General features: G+C 49.5%; 1 protein-coding gene across 4 annotated transcripts in view; it reads left to right on the top strand.

The window, feature by feature from the left end:
- The first annotated feature begins 13,947 nt into the window (after window positions 1-13,947).
- Tex37 (testis expressed 37) overlaps window positions 13,948-19,542 on the top strand; it is an 8,628-nt gene continuing 3,033 nt past the window's right edge. Inside the window, exons 1-4 of one of the 4 annotated variants that reach the window (XM_005385379.2) lie at window positions 14,056-14,138; window positions 14,761-14,817; window positions 14,961-14,997; window positions 15,639-15,731. In XM_005385379.2, the coding sequence (XP_005385436.1) occupies window positions 14,971-14,997; window positions 15,639-15,731 (120 nt within the window). In that variant the 5' untranslated portion in view covers window positions 14,056-14,138; window positions 14,761-14,817; window positions 14,961-14,970. Of the gene's footprint in view, window positions 14,215-14,760; window positions 14,818-14,960; window positions 14,998-15,638; window positions 15,781-19,542 lie in introns of all 4 variants that reach the window. The other 3 variants (XM_013514596.1, XM_005385378.1, XM_013514595.1) reach the window with 3 other exon arrangements.

Below are 19,542 nucleotides of genomic sequence, written 5' to 3'. Positions count from 1 at the left end.
CTGCTGCTCACCTGGTGACCCCGGCCTCCCCTCCTCTAGGTCTCTGCCTAGCATCACCGCCTTCCCGAGGTGCGGGGCTGGCTGGGCCCTGGGTGCCTGCCCTCCGAAGTCAGCCGCCCAGTGGCCAACAGGCAAATACAGGCACAAGCAAGGTGACCCCAGGTGGTGGTGAGGGACTCGGAGAAAATAAAGCTCTGAGTCTTGGGCTCCTCCCCGGGGTTCTCCTGGAGCCCTACTCTCTGTGATCACCTCTTTTTTTTTTTTTTTTTTTTCTTTTTCTTGAGACAGGGTCTCACTATGTATTTCAGGCTGGCCTTGAGCTCACTATGCAGCCCAGGCTGGTTTCAAAACCTATGGCAATCTTTCTGCCTCAGCCTCCCAGTGCTGGGATTACAGCGGTGCTCCTCTATGCCCCACTAACTGTGATCACCTCCGGAAGATAACCTCCAGTCAAGGCACCTTCATGAAGCACCTGTGACAGACAGCGCCACCTGGATGCCCTAGTGAGGCTGTGGTCAGTGCAGCTCAGGGCAGCGAGGATGTGCTGACAGCCGGAGCACAAATCCAAAGGGCTGGGTTGCAGAGTCCCCCTCACACATGTGTCCACCTGGAGGGAGCCTCAGACTGTGGCTTTGCTTGGAAGCAGGGTCTTTGCAGATGTAGTTAAAGCAGGACTGCAGGGGAGAAACCTCCACCTTAGGGTGAGCCATGACAGGATGAGAGCACCTGGGAAAGACACGCAGAGAAGATAGCCGGGTGGAGGTCGAGTGGGCAGAGGCGAGGCTATGCCCACACAGCCCCAGGAGCCTGGGGGAGGGAACCCGGAATGGCTGGCAGAGGCAAGGAAGCCTCTCCTAGAGGCCCGGAGCGAGGCGCAAGGCCTCTTGGATTCAGACTCCCGGCCTCATGCATGCGAGTGAATAAACTTTGTTGCCTTAGGCGCCAGGTGCATGGAAATCTGTTCTGGCAGCTGTGGGAAATCCGCACACAGTCTTCCCACCCCGGAGCTTTCGACTGTGCAGGCCGCTGCCTCAGCACGCACACACTGGGCCTGGCAGGAGAAGTCGGGTCTGGTGGACAGTGAGCGTCCAGGCAGCTGGGGACACAGTACGAGAGACGCCATCCATGAGCATTTTGTTTGTTTGAGGTTTTTTTGGTAACAAGAATCTAACTCAGGACCTTGCACTTGCCAGGCAGGTGCTGAGCCGCTGAGCTGTATCCCATGAGGATTTGAAGCAGATGCACAAATGCAGTCCTGAGCTCGATCGCTCCCTTGTATTGCAAAAAAGAAAAAAAAAAAAAAAAAAAAAAAAAGGCGGAAAAGGAACTTAGAGCCAGCAGCCTCATTGTGCAAAGTGAAACTTTCAGTGGGAATCAGCTGATCAAACCAGGGCACAGCGATGCACGCCTGTCATCCCAGCTGCTCAGGAGGCTGAGGCTGGAGGATCCCAAGCTCAAGCCCAGCCTGGACAACATAGCAAGACTCCCACGTCAAAAAATGAAAGAAGGGGAGGGGAGAGGGGGGGATGGGATCCGATGACCAAGACTCATTACAAGAAGGGAACTCAGAGGCTGGGCCTGGTGGCGCACACCTATAATCCCAGCACTCAGGAGGCTGAGGCAGGATGTGAGGCAGGATGATAGCTATGAGTTTGAGGCCAGTCTGGGCTACATAGTGAGTTGAAGGCCAGCCTGAACTGCATAGTGAAACCCTGTCTCAAAAAAAAGAAGGGAACTCAGAGGCTTTGTGAACAAGTGGGGAGGTCCAGATGGGGACAAGCGAGGCACATTTCACCATGGGGGAGGCAGAGCGGGACACAGGGCAGAGACCAGGCTGGCAGCTTCCTGGGCTGAGTCCGGCCCTGCTCTCTGGGGCCCTAGTGCAGCTCACCGCTGGCCCCACAAGGAAGCGAATGTTCCCTGCATGGATCCATACGGATTCAGCAGCAGCTTTACACCGGGCCCAGGCCTCTCGTGGGAAATCGAGGGGATGAACGTGGCCTGACCCTCACAAGGCTGGGCATGGAGAGTGAGGAATATGTTGGTCGTAGTAACAGAAAGCTCCAGATTGGCAAAAATTGATTTAAATTTCTTGTTTAGACAATAAAAGGGAGCTCCTGTCCCCAGGATCTAACCTGTGACTTGGGGCGTCCAGCAGCTTTAGGCAGAATTCTGCTTACCTCTCTGCCACGCTTTTGGGCACCCCCTCCCCTGTCAGTTCCAGCCAGGGCTGACCTCTCTTCTGTTCAAGGTGGGCAATGGCTTTGGCAGTGTCTGAAGCCACTCGCTTTACACCGGGGAGGGGACATGTCCCCTGCCATTCTGGGTTGGTGTGCCCACGCCTGACTTCATCCTAAGGTGAGGAAATAAGATACCTTGACGGGTTCAAACCAGCGCAGCTTAAAATACATATGGTCTCCAGGCTGGCAGAACAAGCATCTCCTGGGAATTTGCTATACATGCAAGTCCTTGGGATCAGAAACTGAAAGCTTGGGTAGGCTGAGTCAGGATGATTGCCTTGAGTTCAGGACCAGCCTAAACTACAAGGCGAGAGACCCTGTCTCAAAGAAAAAAGAGAAACTGGAACTTTAGCTCTGAGGGTCTAGTGAGAAGGCTTCCAGGTGATCCATTCTTGGATGAATCAGGTCCCATCTGTGAAGCTGCTACGGAGGGTCTTCCACCCAAGCTGTGCCATGTGGGGAACGGAATGGGTACTGGAGAGGCAGCCGGGATGGGCACTACTCTCAGTGACTAAGGCGATGCTGGGGTTGAAGCCAGGGAGCCCCAAGCTGCATCCCAGCTCTTTTTTTATTTTATTTTGAGACAGGGTCTAGCTAAGTTGCCCAGACTGGCCTTGACCTTTCAAACCACTGCCTCGTCCTCCCAAGTGGCAGGGATAACGGGTGTGTATTGCTGTACCTGCCCTTTCATCTGCCTCTTGCAAGAGCAGATGCACAGCTAAGAAAAATGCCCGGGAGGTGCATTTATAAACGGCAAAGCTCTGAGTTGAAACCAAAGTCAGCACGGAAGTCAGCCTGCTTCCTTCGGCCACAGCCACCACTAGGAGCTGCTGCGGAGCAGGGATTGTCATTCACTGTAAAATCCATCCTAGAAGGGGCCGGGCATGTAGCTCAGCAGCACAGCACCTGCCTGGCCAGCACGAGGTCCTAAGTTCGATTCCTGGCACCTGCCCCCACAAAATTCATCCTAGAGAATCACGAAGGATAGGGTATGGTCTTTCCTCACTTGTACACCCATAGTTCCTGGCATAAGCAGGCGCTCAGCAAACGTTTGCAGGAAGGAAAGAAGGAAGAACGGAAATGGTGTTTGCTTCTGGGTGCTACTGTACTTAGGCAACTAGTTTTAACTATGCCACTATTATGCTCAAGATTTCGTGACAGCTGGACGTGGTGGCACATGCCTGTAATCCCAGCACTCAAGAGGCTGAGGCAGGAGGATCATTGCAAGTTCGAGACCAGCCTGGGTTACAAAGTGAGCTCAAGGCCAACCTAAACTACATAGAAAGACCCTGTCTCAAAAAGACAAAAAAAATTGTTTTTTGTTATAAAGAGCAGGGAAGTATAAGTGAATAAGTAAATTTTACCAGGGTATAAGTGTCACAGATAAATACAGATAGACAAGAAATCTCTGCAAGCTGAAGGCAATTCTTTATCTCTCTGAGCTATTTACTAAGTGTTTGCTAGTAAAGTGACTCAGTAAAGGGCATATACTCGTATCTGTGATATTTATCTTGAAGTTTTCTTAATATCATTGCTGATGTATTTGGTGCTATCTTATGTCTCAGGTTGCTGAAATATACACAGAAGAATCCATTTAAAACTAGCCTGTATTTATTTTCCAATTATTTTCTATGCCAGTGTCATAGGATACACCTAGGGTCCCTTGACTGCTTGCATGAAGATATCATCAGACATAATGGGCTCCTGAAAGACATGCCCATGGGGAAAATATCACCAAGGTCCTGCTTAGTCGTTTCCAAACTATGGAGATCTAAGGAATTCTCTGAGGAATTTTTTTTTAAATGCTGATTCCTGGGTATTCCCACTTCCCCCAAGAAACTCTGATTTGGAAGATCTGAGGGTCTCTATTTTTCGTAGTCATCCCCAAAGGGACAGGGACCACACATTAAGATCCACCACCTCATCTTGAAAGTGTCTGTGGCCACAAAAGTCAGTCTTTTCCTGCACCTCCCGCTGCCAGGTTTGCATTCTGAGGCTGGAGGGGGCTGACCTCGCAGTGACTGGCCAGTCTGTCAGCGCGGGTCCTGAGGAAGACGGTGCTCTCTGCACTTCATTCCCACGTAATGGCAAGAAGGGAGATGCCCTGGGAGATTAGGCCTGCGGTGCCAGGTCAGGCAGCAAGCGGCTGAGGTGTGACTTACTCATCACCTGGCTCTTTCAACATCTAAATGGCTCGACCCAGCACTGACCCTGCACGCATGACCCACAAAGCATCTGAAGGAATTTAGGAAAGTTAACAGGGGAGCAAAGAGACAAAATAAGCTCAGCTTGGACGTTGTAGGAACTGCGAGGCAGAGTGAGATCTTTCAGGGGCAGTGTCCTTCTTTACCTCCTCTGGGACCCCATTCTACACCATCACCCATACCACCATCATCAACAACACCACAGCCATCCACAGTGACTGTGCATGAAGCTGCATCCTGGACGCATGAGGGGGAGAGACCCTGCGGGCTGTGGTTCCCCACTCTGCTTCTAGACCTTTGGGCAAAAGGGAATTCTTTCTTTCTTTTTTTTTTTTTTTTCCGGTACTGGGGATCAAACTCATGACCTTGCGCTTGCCAGGCAGGCACTTATGTCATTGAGCTATATCCCTAGCCCAGGAATTCTTTCCTCCTGTCTCCAAGGATATCAAAATTATTTTTTAACATCTCAGGAATGGTTTATTCTTTTCATGGACATGGGCATTTTTCCACTTCACATCATGTGTAAAATCTACTTTAGTGCCACTGGGTGTGATGGCGCAAGCCTGTAATCCCAGCACTCGGGAGGCTGAGGCAGGAGGATCATTGAGAGCTTGAGACGAGCCTGGGCTACAAGTGAGCTCACGGCCAACCTGAACTGCAGAGGGAGACCCTGTCTCAAAAAAAAAAAAAAAACAAAAACAAATCTATCTTATTTCCTTTAAAAAGATACAAATGTTTCATGTCTGCACCAATAGTTACTTAATCAGTTTCTACTGAGGTAGACATAAGCTGTTATGGGTTTTGGTAATGTTGAGCAATACCATAGTGAAACATGTCACACCTGTCTTTGTACAAGTGAGTGATCATTGGTGTAAGACTTACACCTACAAGTGTAACTTGCTAGGTTGAAAGGTACAGGCATTGACATTTTTGACAGATGCCTCTAATGCCTTCAGAAAAAGTTGTAACAATTTATACTGGTGACAATAGTGTGTGAGCAAGAGCTTGTGTGCTCAGGTCCGTAGTGGAAACTGTATCCGGAAGTGGGCATGACCCTAGCCATCTTGGTAACACTTACCTGTCAGGTGGAAGGCATATGTTAAAGCTATGGAAGCAGCAGTCAGCATCAGCAGGGCGGGGAGGGTTCACACTGTGGGTCTGTCTTGGGCAGGGTGCACGTGTTCTGCATGCAGAGACGTGGCCATGGAAATGTTTTTGTCTTCATCCTTCACGGACACAAGGGTCTTTGAAATTGTGTATACTCAGTAGCAGAATATCAGAGATCTGAAGTCCTTTTCTTGGCAAATCTCAAGACTGTTTAAAATAACTGCCAGGTGTGGTGGTGCACGCCTGTAATCCCAGCACTCGGGAGGCTGAGGCAGGAGGATCGTTGTGAATCTGAGACCAGCCTGGGTTACAAAGTGAGCTCAAGCCCAGCCTGAACTGCATAGCGAGACCCTGTCTCAAAAAGACCTAAATAAATAAATAAATAAAATAAAATAAAATAAAATAATGGCTGTCCCCCCTGTTTCAGCCTATCAGCTGCCCTCTTTAAAGGTCTTTTTTCTTTTCAGGCATATGAAGTCAGCAGGCTCCTTTCCTTGGCTAGCTGGGAGTGACTCTCATCAAGTCATTTATTGGGAAGGTTAATTCTATGCATCAACTTGCCTGGGTTCAGGGGTGCCCAGGTTGATGTAAAGCATTATTTCTGGGTGTGTCGGGGGGTTGTGACTGTGAAGGGGAGTGGAGAGGATGACCCTCCCCAGTGCGGGCACCATCCAATCCCTGAGCACCGCACAGAGCCAAAAGACCGACAGGGCGCATTCGTCCTCTCTCGGCCAGAGCCAGACGGCCTGCCTCTCCTTCCCTTGGCCAGTGGGGCTCCCAGTTCCCAGGCCTTTGAGGTCAGGCTGAAATACACCACGTTTCCCCGTCCTCCAGCTTGCAGACGGCAAGTGGTGGAGCTTGTCCACCTCTATGATCATAAAAGTCTAATTCTATGATGAATCTTCTCAAAGCTGCAGGGTCCACCAAGAAAATGTATACAGACTTCAACAGCTCACCATACTAATACACGTCTGGAAGCTGACGGCTACCATTGCGAACACCTCCGGTAATTGTAGAGCCCTAAGGTAACTTGTATTCATCTCATGACGTATCAATAAATTTAGTATTACAATATCTGTACAAGTTTTTCTTTTCCTGATGTGTGCATATATATATATATATATATTTTTTTTTTTTTTTTGGACAGGCCCTCTGTACCTTTATATATCTAAGTATCTCTACATTGCTATCTATCTATCTATCTATTGTTTCTTAAGAATCTTAACTAATCCAACAATCTTTTCTATATCCCATTTCCCTCGGTTACTTAAAAGGTAGAATGAAAAGGATTGCTGGAAGTGAACAGCGATCAAACGAGCACCCAGCACGCATGCGCCCTGAGGTTAGTTAGGACCCCTCCCCGCTCCCCCTCCCGCCCCCGGGGTCAGCCCATTCTCTGCTGCAGCAGGACCACTGTAGGAGCGCCTGGCGGTTGCCGTTTCTTCTGTATTCTTCTCTTTCTTGTCCTGCTGCACACCTCTCCCACGCTGGTCTTCGTCCTCTTGCCACGTGACTGCTGACGTGTTCCACACTTACTCTTGCTCATGCAAAGTAATTTTTTCCCCAGTACTGGGGATTTAACTCAGGGCCTTTGCTATGAGCTACATCATCAGGCCCAGCCGCACCGCTTTTTTATTTTGAGACAGCGTTTTACTAAATTGCTAAGGTGCCCAGGCTGGGCTTGAACTTATGACTTGGGATTCTCCTGCCCTTGGGTGGGCACCCAGAGCACTGTGATTACAGGTGTGAACTGCCACACCTGCAAGCATGTACTATCATTATTATTATTATTAATTTTGTCTTTTTGAGACAGTTCAAGCTGGCCTTGAGCTCACTTTGTAGTGCACACTGGTCTTCAACTTGGAAGGATCCTGCCTCAGCCTCCCAAGTGCTGAGATTACAGGCCTGCGCTACCACACCCAGCTTCGAGCACGTATTATATGGCAGGCATAGGGCGTAGGCGGGCATCGAGTGGTTCTACTCCATTTTTCTGCTGAGCAGGCATTTTCATCCCCGTTTTCACCACCTTAGATAGAAGGAAGGAAACGTAACTCAGCCAGACATACGACGTGTCAGTGGGCAAGCTGAGTTCAAGTGCGGTCATCTCACTCTAAAGCGCCTCGGCACCCAGCCCCGCCTGTGAATGTCCACCTCCCTTAGGCCAAACATTGAAGGGTTTCAGTCACTGACCCCAGCCTTTTAAAAGTCCCCCAGACAAGCAAAGATGTGATTAAGAGCTCAGTATGCTGCCGGGTGTGGTGGCTCACACCTATGACCCCAGCGCCGGAAGATTGAAGCTGGAGGATAACTTCCAGTTCGAGGCCTGTCTGGGCTACAATGTGAGGTCAGGCCAGCCTGAGCTACCTGCCTCCAAACACCACACACACACACACACACACAAACACACACACAGTCCTTCTCAGGAAGTTAAAAAAATGTATAAATAAATCCATGAGAGTGTCATCAAGTAAGTGACAAATGTCTGTTGGAGAATCTTGAATATTCAGAGAAAGGCATGTGATTCTCCTCAGCAGTCAGGAAGTGGCCAAGCCTTCTGGGATGGGCCGCTTTTGGACAAGAGCATGCCCTCCGTTTAACAGCTGCCTTCTTTTATTTATTTATTTATTTTTTTTCCAGTACCGGGAATTGAACTCACCACCTCGCGCTTGCCAGGCAGGCGCTGTGCCGCTGAGCTAGATCCCCTGCCCACCAGCTGCTTTCATGGCCGCCTTCCTCTGCCGTTTCTCCCCTGCCCTCAACACTGACGCACCTCTGCCGGTCGCTCATCCCTGACGTGGGCACTTCCTCTGCCCTCTCCCTTGTCATTTTGTATAGTGCTAGGTGGCACGAACCTCATATTTTCCATCTTTCCTCACCGTCTCACCAACACCCTCCTTCCTGTCTCGTGCACACGCAGCTCCTGGGCCCAAGTCCTACTCTCCAAAGGTGTCCAGCGTCACTGTCCATCCTTGTCCATGGTTACACTTTCTACAGTTTCAATCCCCCGCTGTCAGCCAAAATATTAACTGGAAATAACTTTTATTACAACATATTCTATTTCATTGTTATTTTTAATTTCATACTGTGCCTAATTTATAAATTACACTGTATCGTTGGTATGTATAGAGAAAAACATAGTTCTTGCAGGGCTGGGTCTTATCAGTGATTTTAGACATCCAATGGGGGTCTTGGAATGGCTCTCCCAGGGATAACAGGGGCTGCTGTATACTGTACACGTGTGCTGAGTGGTTAAGCAAAAGGTCTGAGTTTTTTTTTGGTTTTTGTTTTGTTCTCCTTTTTGTTTTTGAGACAAGGTCTTGCTATGTAGCCCTGGCTGGCCTCAGACTCATGGCAATCCTCCTGCCTCAGCCTCCCTGAGTGCTGGGATTACACTCCTGCACCACCTGACCCGGCATGGGCTGAGTTTTATCCCGAGCTCTTCTGAACGATTTCTCCCATTCTGCGCATGTGCTGGGTCCAGCGAGCATCCCCGCAGGGCCTGGTCTCTGTCCAAGCCCCGGAAGCCTCTGGACCGCCCTCCTCTGTGAGCTGCTTCCTCGTCTTCCACGCACGATTCCCCGAGAATCGCCAGGGAAACTGCATTAGGCAGCGGTGGAGGCTGGTTCTGCCTTCCGGAGATTCTGACACCGAAAGGCGCGCACAGGACTCTGGATTTCAGTGTGTCCCAGGGGACTGTGATGCCGAGGGCCCCAGGACAGCCCCGTCCTAGGTGACGCACTGGGAAGAGATCACAGCGCCGCGTGGGACGAGTGAAGGCGTGCGTGTGGGGACAGCTAAGGACTCCCTGCACCCTCCTGTCACAGGGCCTCTAACCAGGCGGCTTCCTTGCCTGCCCTGCTGTGCAACCGGCTGATCTTGAATTCACTCGAGGCTCACCGAGGGTCGGATTTTTGTTTGTTTGTGCTCCGCTGGCGCCCTCCTCCCGGGGAGGCACCTCCTTGGGGACAGGCGCTGTTTGCTCAGCCCTACAGGCTCCGGGCCCCTGGAGAGGCAGCGCCGCCCCATCGCGCTGGGCGCAGGCTTTGTAGTGTCGACTCACTGTTTGCATTTCGGGCTCTAAGGAGAGGGTTGCTCCTAATTAAAGGCGTAAATGCTTTAATCCCTGGCCTGGAGGCTTCCCATGGCGCATTAGCCGTATTAGGAAGGAAATGGATTGTAATCCCTTTAATATAAGCCTGGAGGAACTCAGGGGGCTTCCAGTTGGAGAAAAGAATTTCCTCCTGTGAGTCCACAATACTAACAAGCTGAATTTGCATAAAGAGAGTCTTGGGCCCAGAGGGGTGGCGTGGGAGAAACTCGGGCTGGAGGGCTGTGGGGGCTTCTCCAGCAGTTCCCGAGCTCTCACCTCGCCGGTGCAGGAGCCAAGCCAGGAGCTGCATGCCTTCACCCTCACCATTGGCATCCAGGCCTGCAAAGTGGAGTCAGGCTCCTGTCAAAAGGAAGCATCTCTTAGGGGCGCGCCCTCCCTGTAGGAGGAGGGGAGGGGAGGGCCACAGAAGGATCCCGCCAGTGTCGCCTCAGAAGCTTTGTCTTTGATTATTGGATCCTGGCCACACATCTTTTTGCATCCTCTTAAATAACGTTCATCTTAATGTAACCATCCTTTTAGGCCCGTGTCGGTTTCCGTAATGCAATTAGTTCATCTTACCCTGCAATTTATATGATGTGACTGAAACTGTTTGGTTTCATCCCCAGCCCTTTTTTCTTTTTAATTTTGAGACAAATTCTCACCAAGTTACTCCGGCTAGGCTTGAATTTGGGATCTTCCTGTCTCAGCCTCCCTCAGTGCTGGAATTACAGGCTTGTGCTACTACTCCTGGCTATGTGATTGAAACTTAAAAAACAAAACAGGATAGATTTATTTTTATCCCTTACAAATGTGAAAACAGCACCGCCCCCCATGCTGTTAAATCAAACATGAACCATGAAAGTTTTAACTGCGCTGTCCCTTAGGAACACAAGGTGTATTTCAGTGGGAAAATGTAAAAACTAGGTACCACGTGGCGGTTTGCACCTCTCGGTCTGAGCTTATGAAAGCAGAGGGTGCTGCCATCTGGGCTGGAGGAAGTCTGCACACGCACATCGTAGGTCCCACCCGGAGGACTCAGAGGCCCTTGGGAGCAAGCGCCCAGCTGCTTCTGCAAGCTGCTGCGGTGGAGCCTGGAAACCCTGCAGAAACGCAGCGGCAGCAGAGGTGGCAAAGCAAGGGCACCCAGTAAGCCTCTGCAGCGCCTAGGCTGTTACTCCCTCGCCACATGCCCGCCGGCATTGCGGCTGCCTCCCAGAGGAGCACAGGCACCAGCTGCTCACTTGGAACCCCGGGCGTCGGGAGCTGCCTCCCTGGGCCTGGCCCTGCCGCTTCCTGGTACTGAATCAGTCCTACGAGCCCACTTCCAAATGCCTCTTGAGCCCGCCCGCTTCTCTCCAGAGCCGCTGGCACTTCGTCCAGCCTACGCCATCAAGCGGCGGGAAGGATGAGGTCAAGGACCCTCCTGCACCTGTGCGAGAGGTCCCAGCACCTGTGCGAGAGGTCCCAGCACCTGTGCGAGAGGTCCCAGCACCTGTGCAGCCTCGCCCAGAGCTGCACTGGTCCCTGCCCAGCCCCAGCCTGGAGTGGAACCCTCTGTCTCCTGTAGGATGGAGTCACATGCCCCTACCTCAGGCAAACCCTCTTTGCTCACCCCAAGACCGTATCACACCCTTACCCTGTTTTCCTCCTCCATGGCCTTTGTGATAATGGTAACTGCAGACTTCTTTGTGTGCTTATTGACTTCTTTTTTTTTTTTTTTTGAGACAGAAGCTCACTTCATTGTTCCAGCTGGCCTTAAACTCACTATGTAGCCCATGCTGGCCTCAAATTTATGGTGATCCTCTACCTCAGCCTCCTGACTGCTAGGATTACAGGTGTGCACCATTTTGCCTGGCTTGTGTGCTTACTTATATATTTGCTGCCATTCTACTGTAACTTCCTGAGGGCATAGACCATAATTTTATTACTATAATTCCAGGCCCTCACATAATGCCTGACATCAAGAAAGAACTCAGGAGTTATGAGACAGTATTGACATGATGAATACTAATTAAGTATTAATTCTAGTACTTCTTTCCCAGACACATGTTTGACTTCCTACCCTCTTTCCAGGTAGATGGTACATCTCTGTTCACAGGTGGTCACCACCTTCTATCAAGCTCACATGATTAACCCAAGAGCAGCCAGGCATGGTAGCACATGCCTGTAATCCCAGCACTCGGGAGGCTGAGGCAGGAGGATTGTTGTGAGTTCGAGACCAGCCTGTGCTATAAAGTGAGCTCAAGGCCAGCCTGAACTGCATAGTGAGACTCTGTCTCAAAAAGACAAAAAAAAAAAAAAAGATTTACCCAAGAGCATAAGGACAGGAGGTGCAGACACACGTTGCGATGGTATAGCCTATTACACACCTGGCTGTGCGGTCACATATGTACGCACTGGATTGCTGCTCCCTGGGCCTTGGTGAACAAACCACAGAAGATTAAGTCAAGCACAAGAGAAAATGTGCACTTAAGAGATGTAAACACATGACGTATGAGGTTCTTGCCAGCAAAATATGACATGTTTTGTCATAAACTTTTTCAGTAAATAGGACTACATTAAAATAACAACAGTATAGCAAATGTATAACTATAACAGTCATTTATTATCATCAGCAAATAATATATACTGGGCATACTATATTGCTATACTTTTTTTGATACAGGGTCTCACTATGTAGTCCAGGCTGGCCTTAAACTCACTATGTAGCCCAGGCTGGCCCAGAACTCATGGCAATCCTCCTGCCTCAGCCACCTGAGTGCTGAGATTACAAGTGTGTGTGTGCCACCATGCCCCACTTATATTTGTACACTTTTATGTGACTGGCAGTGCAGTACATTTGCCTACTCTGGCTGTGTCACTGACTGACCTGTCATCATGTGGCACATCACTGTATCAGGATTTGAACCCAGGACTCCAAAACCTACTCAGTAATATGCGAAAAATATAGGCATGAGGCACAAAAATCCTCTGGTTTTGCCTGAGTTATCCTCTCTGTCCCATATCTGTGGCTGTTCTGTTCTTTGCTGTATTCTTTGCCACCTCTTTTAGTTTTATTAAATTCACAGGCACTCCTGAAATCCCTCTGTTTAGATTGCAGGCACAGAGGGGTCACAAGATGGGTAGGATCCAGTTCTCCTCAAGATCAAGGGCTGGGGTGGAGCTCAGGGCTTGGCATGTGCAAGATCCGGGGCTTACTCTTTCTCTCTTTTTTTTTGAGACAAGGTCTCATTATGTAGCCAAGGCTGGCCCCAAACTCATGGCGATCCTCCTGCCTCAACCTCCCAAGTGGTGGGATTATAGGTGCACGCCACCACACCGGACCATCCTGGGTTTACCCCAAAGCAAAATGATAGCTCAGTGTTAGGAAAAATAACCACCTCAGTTCTCAGTCTTAAGAAGGTTAGAACTGTTTCGGCCTGAAGTTACAGAGACTTCACTGCAATTGGCTTAGCATGACAAGGGATGGATTGGCTTACGTGCACTGCAAAGTGAAGATGTTTGTCAAGCTTCAGGTGTGGTTGTACCTAGGGGCTCGATCTCCATCTCATGGGTCTTTTTCTCTGTGCTGGTTTGACTCTTGGCCAAGCTCTCTGCGCCTGGTGGCAAAGACAACTTCTAGTGGCCCCAGGCTCACATGGGTCTTGTACCCACTGTCTCAGAAAGAGAGGGTCCTTCCCACGCACAGGGGCGGGGTGCTCATCAGCCTAGCTTGGGTCATAGGCTTCTCCCTTATCACCGCCATGGCCCTGAGGGTGGAATCTGCTGGCTGCGTGCCCATGAAGAGCTGCCACAGGCTGGCACTGCCCATGCACAGTCCTTAAGGGGAAGGAATCCTCTGCTGGCTGCTTGAGATGCTGGGCGGGCAGCAGTGTCCGTGTCCTGGCACAAAGCGAGTGCTGGGGGAATAGTGCTGGGGAAGCGGAAGGCGTCAGAGGCTCCAGTGCAATCGGGGAAGCTTCCTGGATGAGGAGGCCCGAAGCAGCGGGGAAGATTACATTTACCCTTTTCACCACTTGGAAGCACGTGGCTCGGTGGCATCCAGTGCACTCATGTTGCCGTGCGACCATCTCCGGCTCCATTTCCAGAACTTCTTCATCTTCAGTCTGAAACCCTGGCCCACGAAGCATCCACTCTCCTCCCGCTTCCCCCGGGCCCTAGGAGCCCTTCTACTTTCTGTCTCTCTGAGTCCGGCAGCCTGATGGACCGCATCTAAGTGGAACCGCTCATCACTTTTCTTACTGTGGCTGCTTTTTTCCTGCTTAGCGCAAGGTTTGCAAGGTTGACCCGTGTTGCGGCAGGGACAGGATGAACAGAGGCAAAGCTGGGCCAGGGGGCTGAATAGCACCCACATCACAATGACCAGGGCCTGTGACAGAACGGCCTCCTCACACAAGTCAGCTCATCTCTGTGACAGCTGTGGGACGCGGCAAGGGGACCCTCCGAGCGACAGGGACAGCCTGGGCTGCAAGGGCAGGAGCCGCCTTGGCCTTGGAGGTAGGAGGGGTAAGGGGTACCCTGAACTGCAGCAGGTCCCAGCGCAGAACAGGAGCTCTCCAAACACAGAGAGCAGGTGACCAAAGGGCCCCCTGAGGTCTAGCCACTACCCTGCTGGCCACGGCCTGCAGACCAGAGTCCGGCCCAGGGCAGGGTCCCTCAGGTGTGGAACACAGTCCTCACCAGGAACTTAGGGCCCCAGGTACAACAACGGGGAATTCACCTGGGACCTCAGGGGGCTGAGGAGGAGCCTCAGGGAGCCTCAGGGCTGGAACTTCTTCAAGCTGTTGTGTTCCCACGGACTGCAGAGCCCGAGAGCAGCTTCCCTCACCTCTGCTCTGAGCTGGCGGGGCTGCTGAGTCCTCTGCCTGTTTACTCCTCTAGCTGGGGGCGGGGGAGGTCTGTGTCCCTAGGACACCCTCCCCCTTCCGTGCACCTTACCCTCCGTGGTGTTGTCGGGGGGCACTTACACCCAGGCATCAGTGGTTACTGTGAACCCAAGGCTTGTGTTTGCCAAAAAGATGATTGTTCAACATTTACCCACACTACCTGGTTCACTGGTAAAGCTGATATTTTAGGAGTCCTAAATCCTCCTGAGTCCCACTGCATCCCCTTTTTCCAGGAAACCCTGGTCCACCAGCCCTTCTATCCCTGGGCCTCTTCCAGCCCTGGATGATGGGTAATGTGCAGGGTGGGACCCGGGGCAGGTGGGCAGACGGGCAAAGAGGACTGGGACAGCTGTGCTTGGCTGGCACAGCTCTGAGGATAGCAGCTGCTTTGCCCCCTTGAGGGAAAGCAGGGATAACCGGCTTGTCTGTCTAGGTCCTTGGCCATGGCGGGTGTGGTGTACCCCAAACAGGTGAGTGTTGTGGGTTTCTGTCCCTGTGATGATCTCAGGGCCAGGAAGCCTCAGCAAGCAGGGGAGGCCGAGGCTCTTTGGGGTTCCATCTGCTCATCATTGTAGAATGATTTCTTTTCAACAGGCAAAGGAGAGCTAAGTGTTCACAGTGCTGTGGGGTTTTGTTTTTGATTTTTGATTTAGCATGGATTTATTAGGCTCCCGCAGCATGCCTACATCTGTGTCGGACTTTGGGGCTGCAGAGGTGTCTAAGATAATGTCCCGATGAAGTGTAATTCACCAGCTCCTTTCCCACGCACCCCAGTATGTGCTGCCACTCGGGCTGCAAACTCTGCTATCAAAGCTGAGGGGGAAGGGGACAATTCTTGGAAGTTGGAGAACAAAAGGGGCGGGGTGGCACTTAACCCGGGTCTGGAAAAGACACATAGGATTCCAAGTTGTTAGGAACCCGCTCCAGGAAAGAAGTGAAGGTGAGACAGAGGGTAAGGGAGGTGGTCTCAGGGGTAGAAGCCAGGTTCTGAGGGCTCCTAATGCCACCCAAGTTGGCCTATGTCCTAGAAACAATGAGAAGCCAGCCAACGGCTTTATGTAAAACAACGACAAGATGCAACTCCTCTTTTGCATTACCTGCTGTCCTCCAGGGCCCTGTGGATTTGGACATCTACCAAAGCTCCTACATGGTAGACTATCCGCACTACGGGGAGCACAGATACTCCACGGCCACGCCGCAAGAGGTAGGAAGGCACGCGGGGCTTGTCGCTCATTCCGCTGTCCCCTGCACTGGTACGGATTTCATTTTTCATTTGAATGTGGACGTGGTGGCACTTACTTAAAATAATATTGAAGGCCACGTGACCTGGTGTATAGGTCTTTTGTATGTCCATGAACATGCATGTACTGAAATGTACACAGAAGACAAGCCATGCACACAAAAGCTTGTAAACAACGCAAATGCATAGCTTAAAGAACACTGATAAAACACTGCTTGCACCGTTATCAGGCAGCTTCGGACACAGCAAGGAACAGTACCTTAGAGGCTCTGTGTCCTGCCCTCGCTGCCTCCAGAGGAAGCGGACACTCTGGGTTTGAGCTTCATAGCTCCTTTGTGTCTCATTTTCTAAAAATAGTTTTACTCTGTACATGTGTATTACTTTTTTCCAGTACTGGGAATCGAACTCACGACCCTGCACTTGCCACGACCTCGCACTTGCCAGGCAGGCACTGTGCCACTGAGCTAAATCCCCAGCCCCCATATGTATTACTTTAAACAAATTGTTTAGTTTTGCTCTCCCCTACTTGATATTCATTAGAGTCTTTGTACTCTTGCATGGCTTCTACACCGAAACATTGTATCACTACAGGAGTTCACTAGAGGAACAGGGTATAATATTATATACAGTGTATAATAGTCATAGGATTTACAAGGTAAGCTTACCGTGGCCACCCACAGAGTCATATATGAGGATGTAAAGGGTCTGTCTTTGCACTGGAGGTCGGAAGGATCTATGCAAAGGTCAAAAGCCTGGAGCTCACTGCAGAGTCCAGTAAGAGGTGAGAGTCTGTAACAGGAAACTGAAGAGTCTGCACTGGAAGCCTAGAGATGAATATGCAAAGGCAATGGCAAAGACTAGAGCACCTCCAAAGGGGCAGAAGCGGCACTTCCTTCTTCCTTCCCTTTTTATTCCATCCAGGCTGCAAGCCTATTGGTTGGTGCCAGCCACACCCAGTGTGGGTCTCTCAATAAGTCCACCATCCAGCTATACCTACCATGGGAAACAGAAACATTGAAACATCACCCAGGATTTGGAGGCAGATTTATTTACATTGACCGGCACTGACAAGGAATCAATCCTTATAAAAAATGTCAGGCCCTGATCCTTGGTAGTTTGGGGCTTATATGGGACACGCAAGCAGGAAGTACAGAGGCAGAGTATCTGGTGGTTATTCATTGGTTCTTACAGTGTACATCATAGTGACCAGCTATGCATCATAATGATCAGCTGTTTCTAAGAAACAGAAATAAGAGGAACTGTAACAGGAACTGAAGTAAACTGGACATTACATGGGTAACTAACAGAAACTGAAGTATTCTGGCAGACTCTTGGGGGGCATTTTCTACTACACACCCAGAGCTATGCGAAAACAATCAACCAGGCATTGCTTATTCAAGATGACCCCACAGTTAGCTATGACAAGCCATATGGTGTATTAATCTCCTCTCTGCTGTTCAGCATTACATCGCACACATATGCCGTACATATGTAGCTGTCCCTTCTCCTGTAGGTGGATGCTTGAATTACTTATTTTCTCCCTACTCTCCACTCCCAAATTCTGTGGTAAGGATGAGATGCACCCTGATGTGTGTGTGTGCATGCTATTCACAAGCTAGTAGGTAAACTCACCCTTTTCCAATGTTCACATTATTGCCAGCAATGGAAGTTCACTGTGTCATTCTGCAATCTTGCCATTACTTGGCAGAGTCAGCCTTTTAAATTTTTACCATTTGGTAGATGCAAGATCATATATTCCTGTGGTTATAATTTTCAAATCACTGTTTATGTGGATATTTATTCTGTGAAACTCTGTTCCTGATTTTTGCCTATTTTTTTCTGTTGGATTACTTTTTTTCTTTTTCTTATTAATTTGCAGAAATCCTTTTTTATTTTGGAATGCAGATCAAATTCAAGGGTATGCTATCACTGGGCTATCTCCCCAGCCTTGTTTATTTTATTTTTTAATTTTGAGAAAGCTTTTCACTAAGTTGCCCAGGCTGGCCTTGAATTTATGATCCTCCTGCCTCTGCCTTCATAGTAACTGGGATTACAGGCATGCGCTGCCCTGCCCAGCTGGAGAAATTTCCAAAATATCCTAGGCCTCTTTCATTGGTCAGTTGCACATGTGACAAGATTTTTTTAGTGAACACAAATTCTTGTTGTTAATATAATCAGACTTAGGCAACCCATTTGGGACCCCTCCTGTCTCTCAGGGGCTGTTACTATTCCCCATTTCTATTCTCAAGCAAATTTTCCTACCAATCATTGTTCCTTAGAATTCATTCTTTAACTTTGGGGAACATGAACTCAGCATATCTGACATCTAGCAGGGTAGGGGTTACATATTCTTCCCAATAGCGTCTTGGAGGTCCCACTGAGAACTTTGGAAGAAGAAGGAATTCAACTAGTAATGCAACCATGATTGTTTGGAGACCAGAACTAGAAAAGTAACTGGGATAAGAAGACAGCCAATATTTGGGCCCTGGCCCTCCAAGTTCAATAAGGACTCAGAACCTATGGAGTTTTTGTTGTTGTTGTTTGTTTGTTTTGTACCAGGAATTGAACTCAGGACCTTGTGCTTGCCAGGCAGGTGCTTGTACCACTGAGCTATATCTCCAGCTGGACTCAGAACCTGAGGGGATATTTTCTATAGGATCCTACAACTTTGAAGCTGCCAAACTCCAGATGATCATGCAGATGGAACCAACAACAAATGTGCCAGACTCCTTTTAATGGGATCCACTTGTAGAAGATTGACCTTGTAAAGGGAATTTATAATGGCTAAATAGAAATGTGACTTCTGGCCAAGACCTATTAGATTAGCTCTCTGGAGAAGGCCCCTGACTGTGGTTTCCCCTACACTGATCCTTCTCAGCTCGAAGCAGCTAGATAGAAACTACCCCCGCCTTCTCCCTTAACTGCATTTAGGGATAGCTCTTCAGAGGGGGGATATTATAGACAGCTAAGTTAGGTAGAAATATTATGGGCAGTCAGATGGGGCTAGACCCTCGAGCAAGTCAGTGCAGAAGCTGAGAACACAGTCCTGCTGTGGCTAGAGGCGCATCTGAAGGAGATTAAAGTCACAATGGCCAGATTTACGTTCATCCCTAAGGAAGCTTACGGTCATTGGTGGCACCCTTTTGAAATTTCCCATATAAATAAACCATTCTCTCATTAGAGGTGGGTCATCCTCTCCCAACCACCAAGATTAAGACTAGTAAGACTAAAACTATAGATTATCATCCAAGGTTAATGATGTCATCCACATGCCCCTGCTACGACTGGATCAATATTAGCTAAGTGGCTATAGTTGTAATCTTATTCATCAGTTGACCCATGTTATACCCACCCTTTATGACTTTGCTCTATAAAACCTTCTCAGAGAAGTGGGCTCTCACTGACAACCCATTTAGGACTCCTCCTATCTTTCAGGAGCTATTCCTATTCCCCATTCTTTTTTTTTTTCTAATGGTTTTATCTTCTTTGTCTTTTTGAGACAGAGTCTCATTATGCAGTTCAGGCCAGTTTTGAACCCATTTTATAGCACAAACTTGCAATGATCCTTCTGCCTCAGCCTCCTGAGTGCTGGGATTACAGGTGTGCACCACCATGCCTGGCTCCTATTCCCCATTCTTATTCCCCTTTCTGATAAATTTCTATTCTTAAAAAAAGGTAGGGAGGGGCTGGGGATTTAGCTCAGCAGCACAGCACCTGCCTGGCAAGCTCAAGGTCGTGAGTTCGATTCCCAGTACTGGAAAAAAAACAAAAACAA

Source organism: Chinchilla lanigera, unplaced genomic scaffold (genome assembly GCF_000276665.1).
Source record: "Chinchilla lanigera isolate Chin_1 unplaced genomic scaffold, ChiLan1.0 scaffold00023, whole genome shotgun sequence".
Taxonomy (NCBI): Eukaryota; Metazoa; Chordata; class Mammalia; order Rodentia; family Chinchillidae; genus Chinchilla; species Chinchilla lanigera.
Note: the sequence above shows the minus strand (reverse complement) of the source record. Positions and strands in the feature narration are given on the sequence as shown.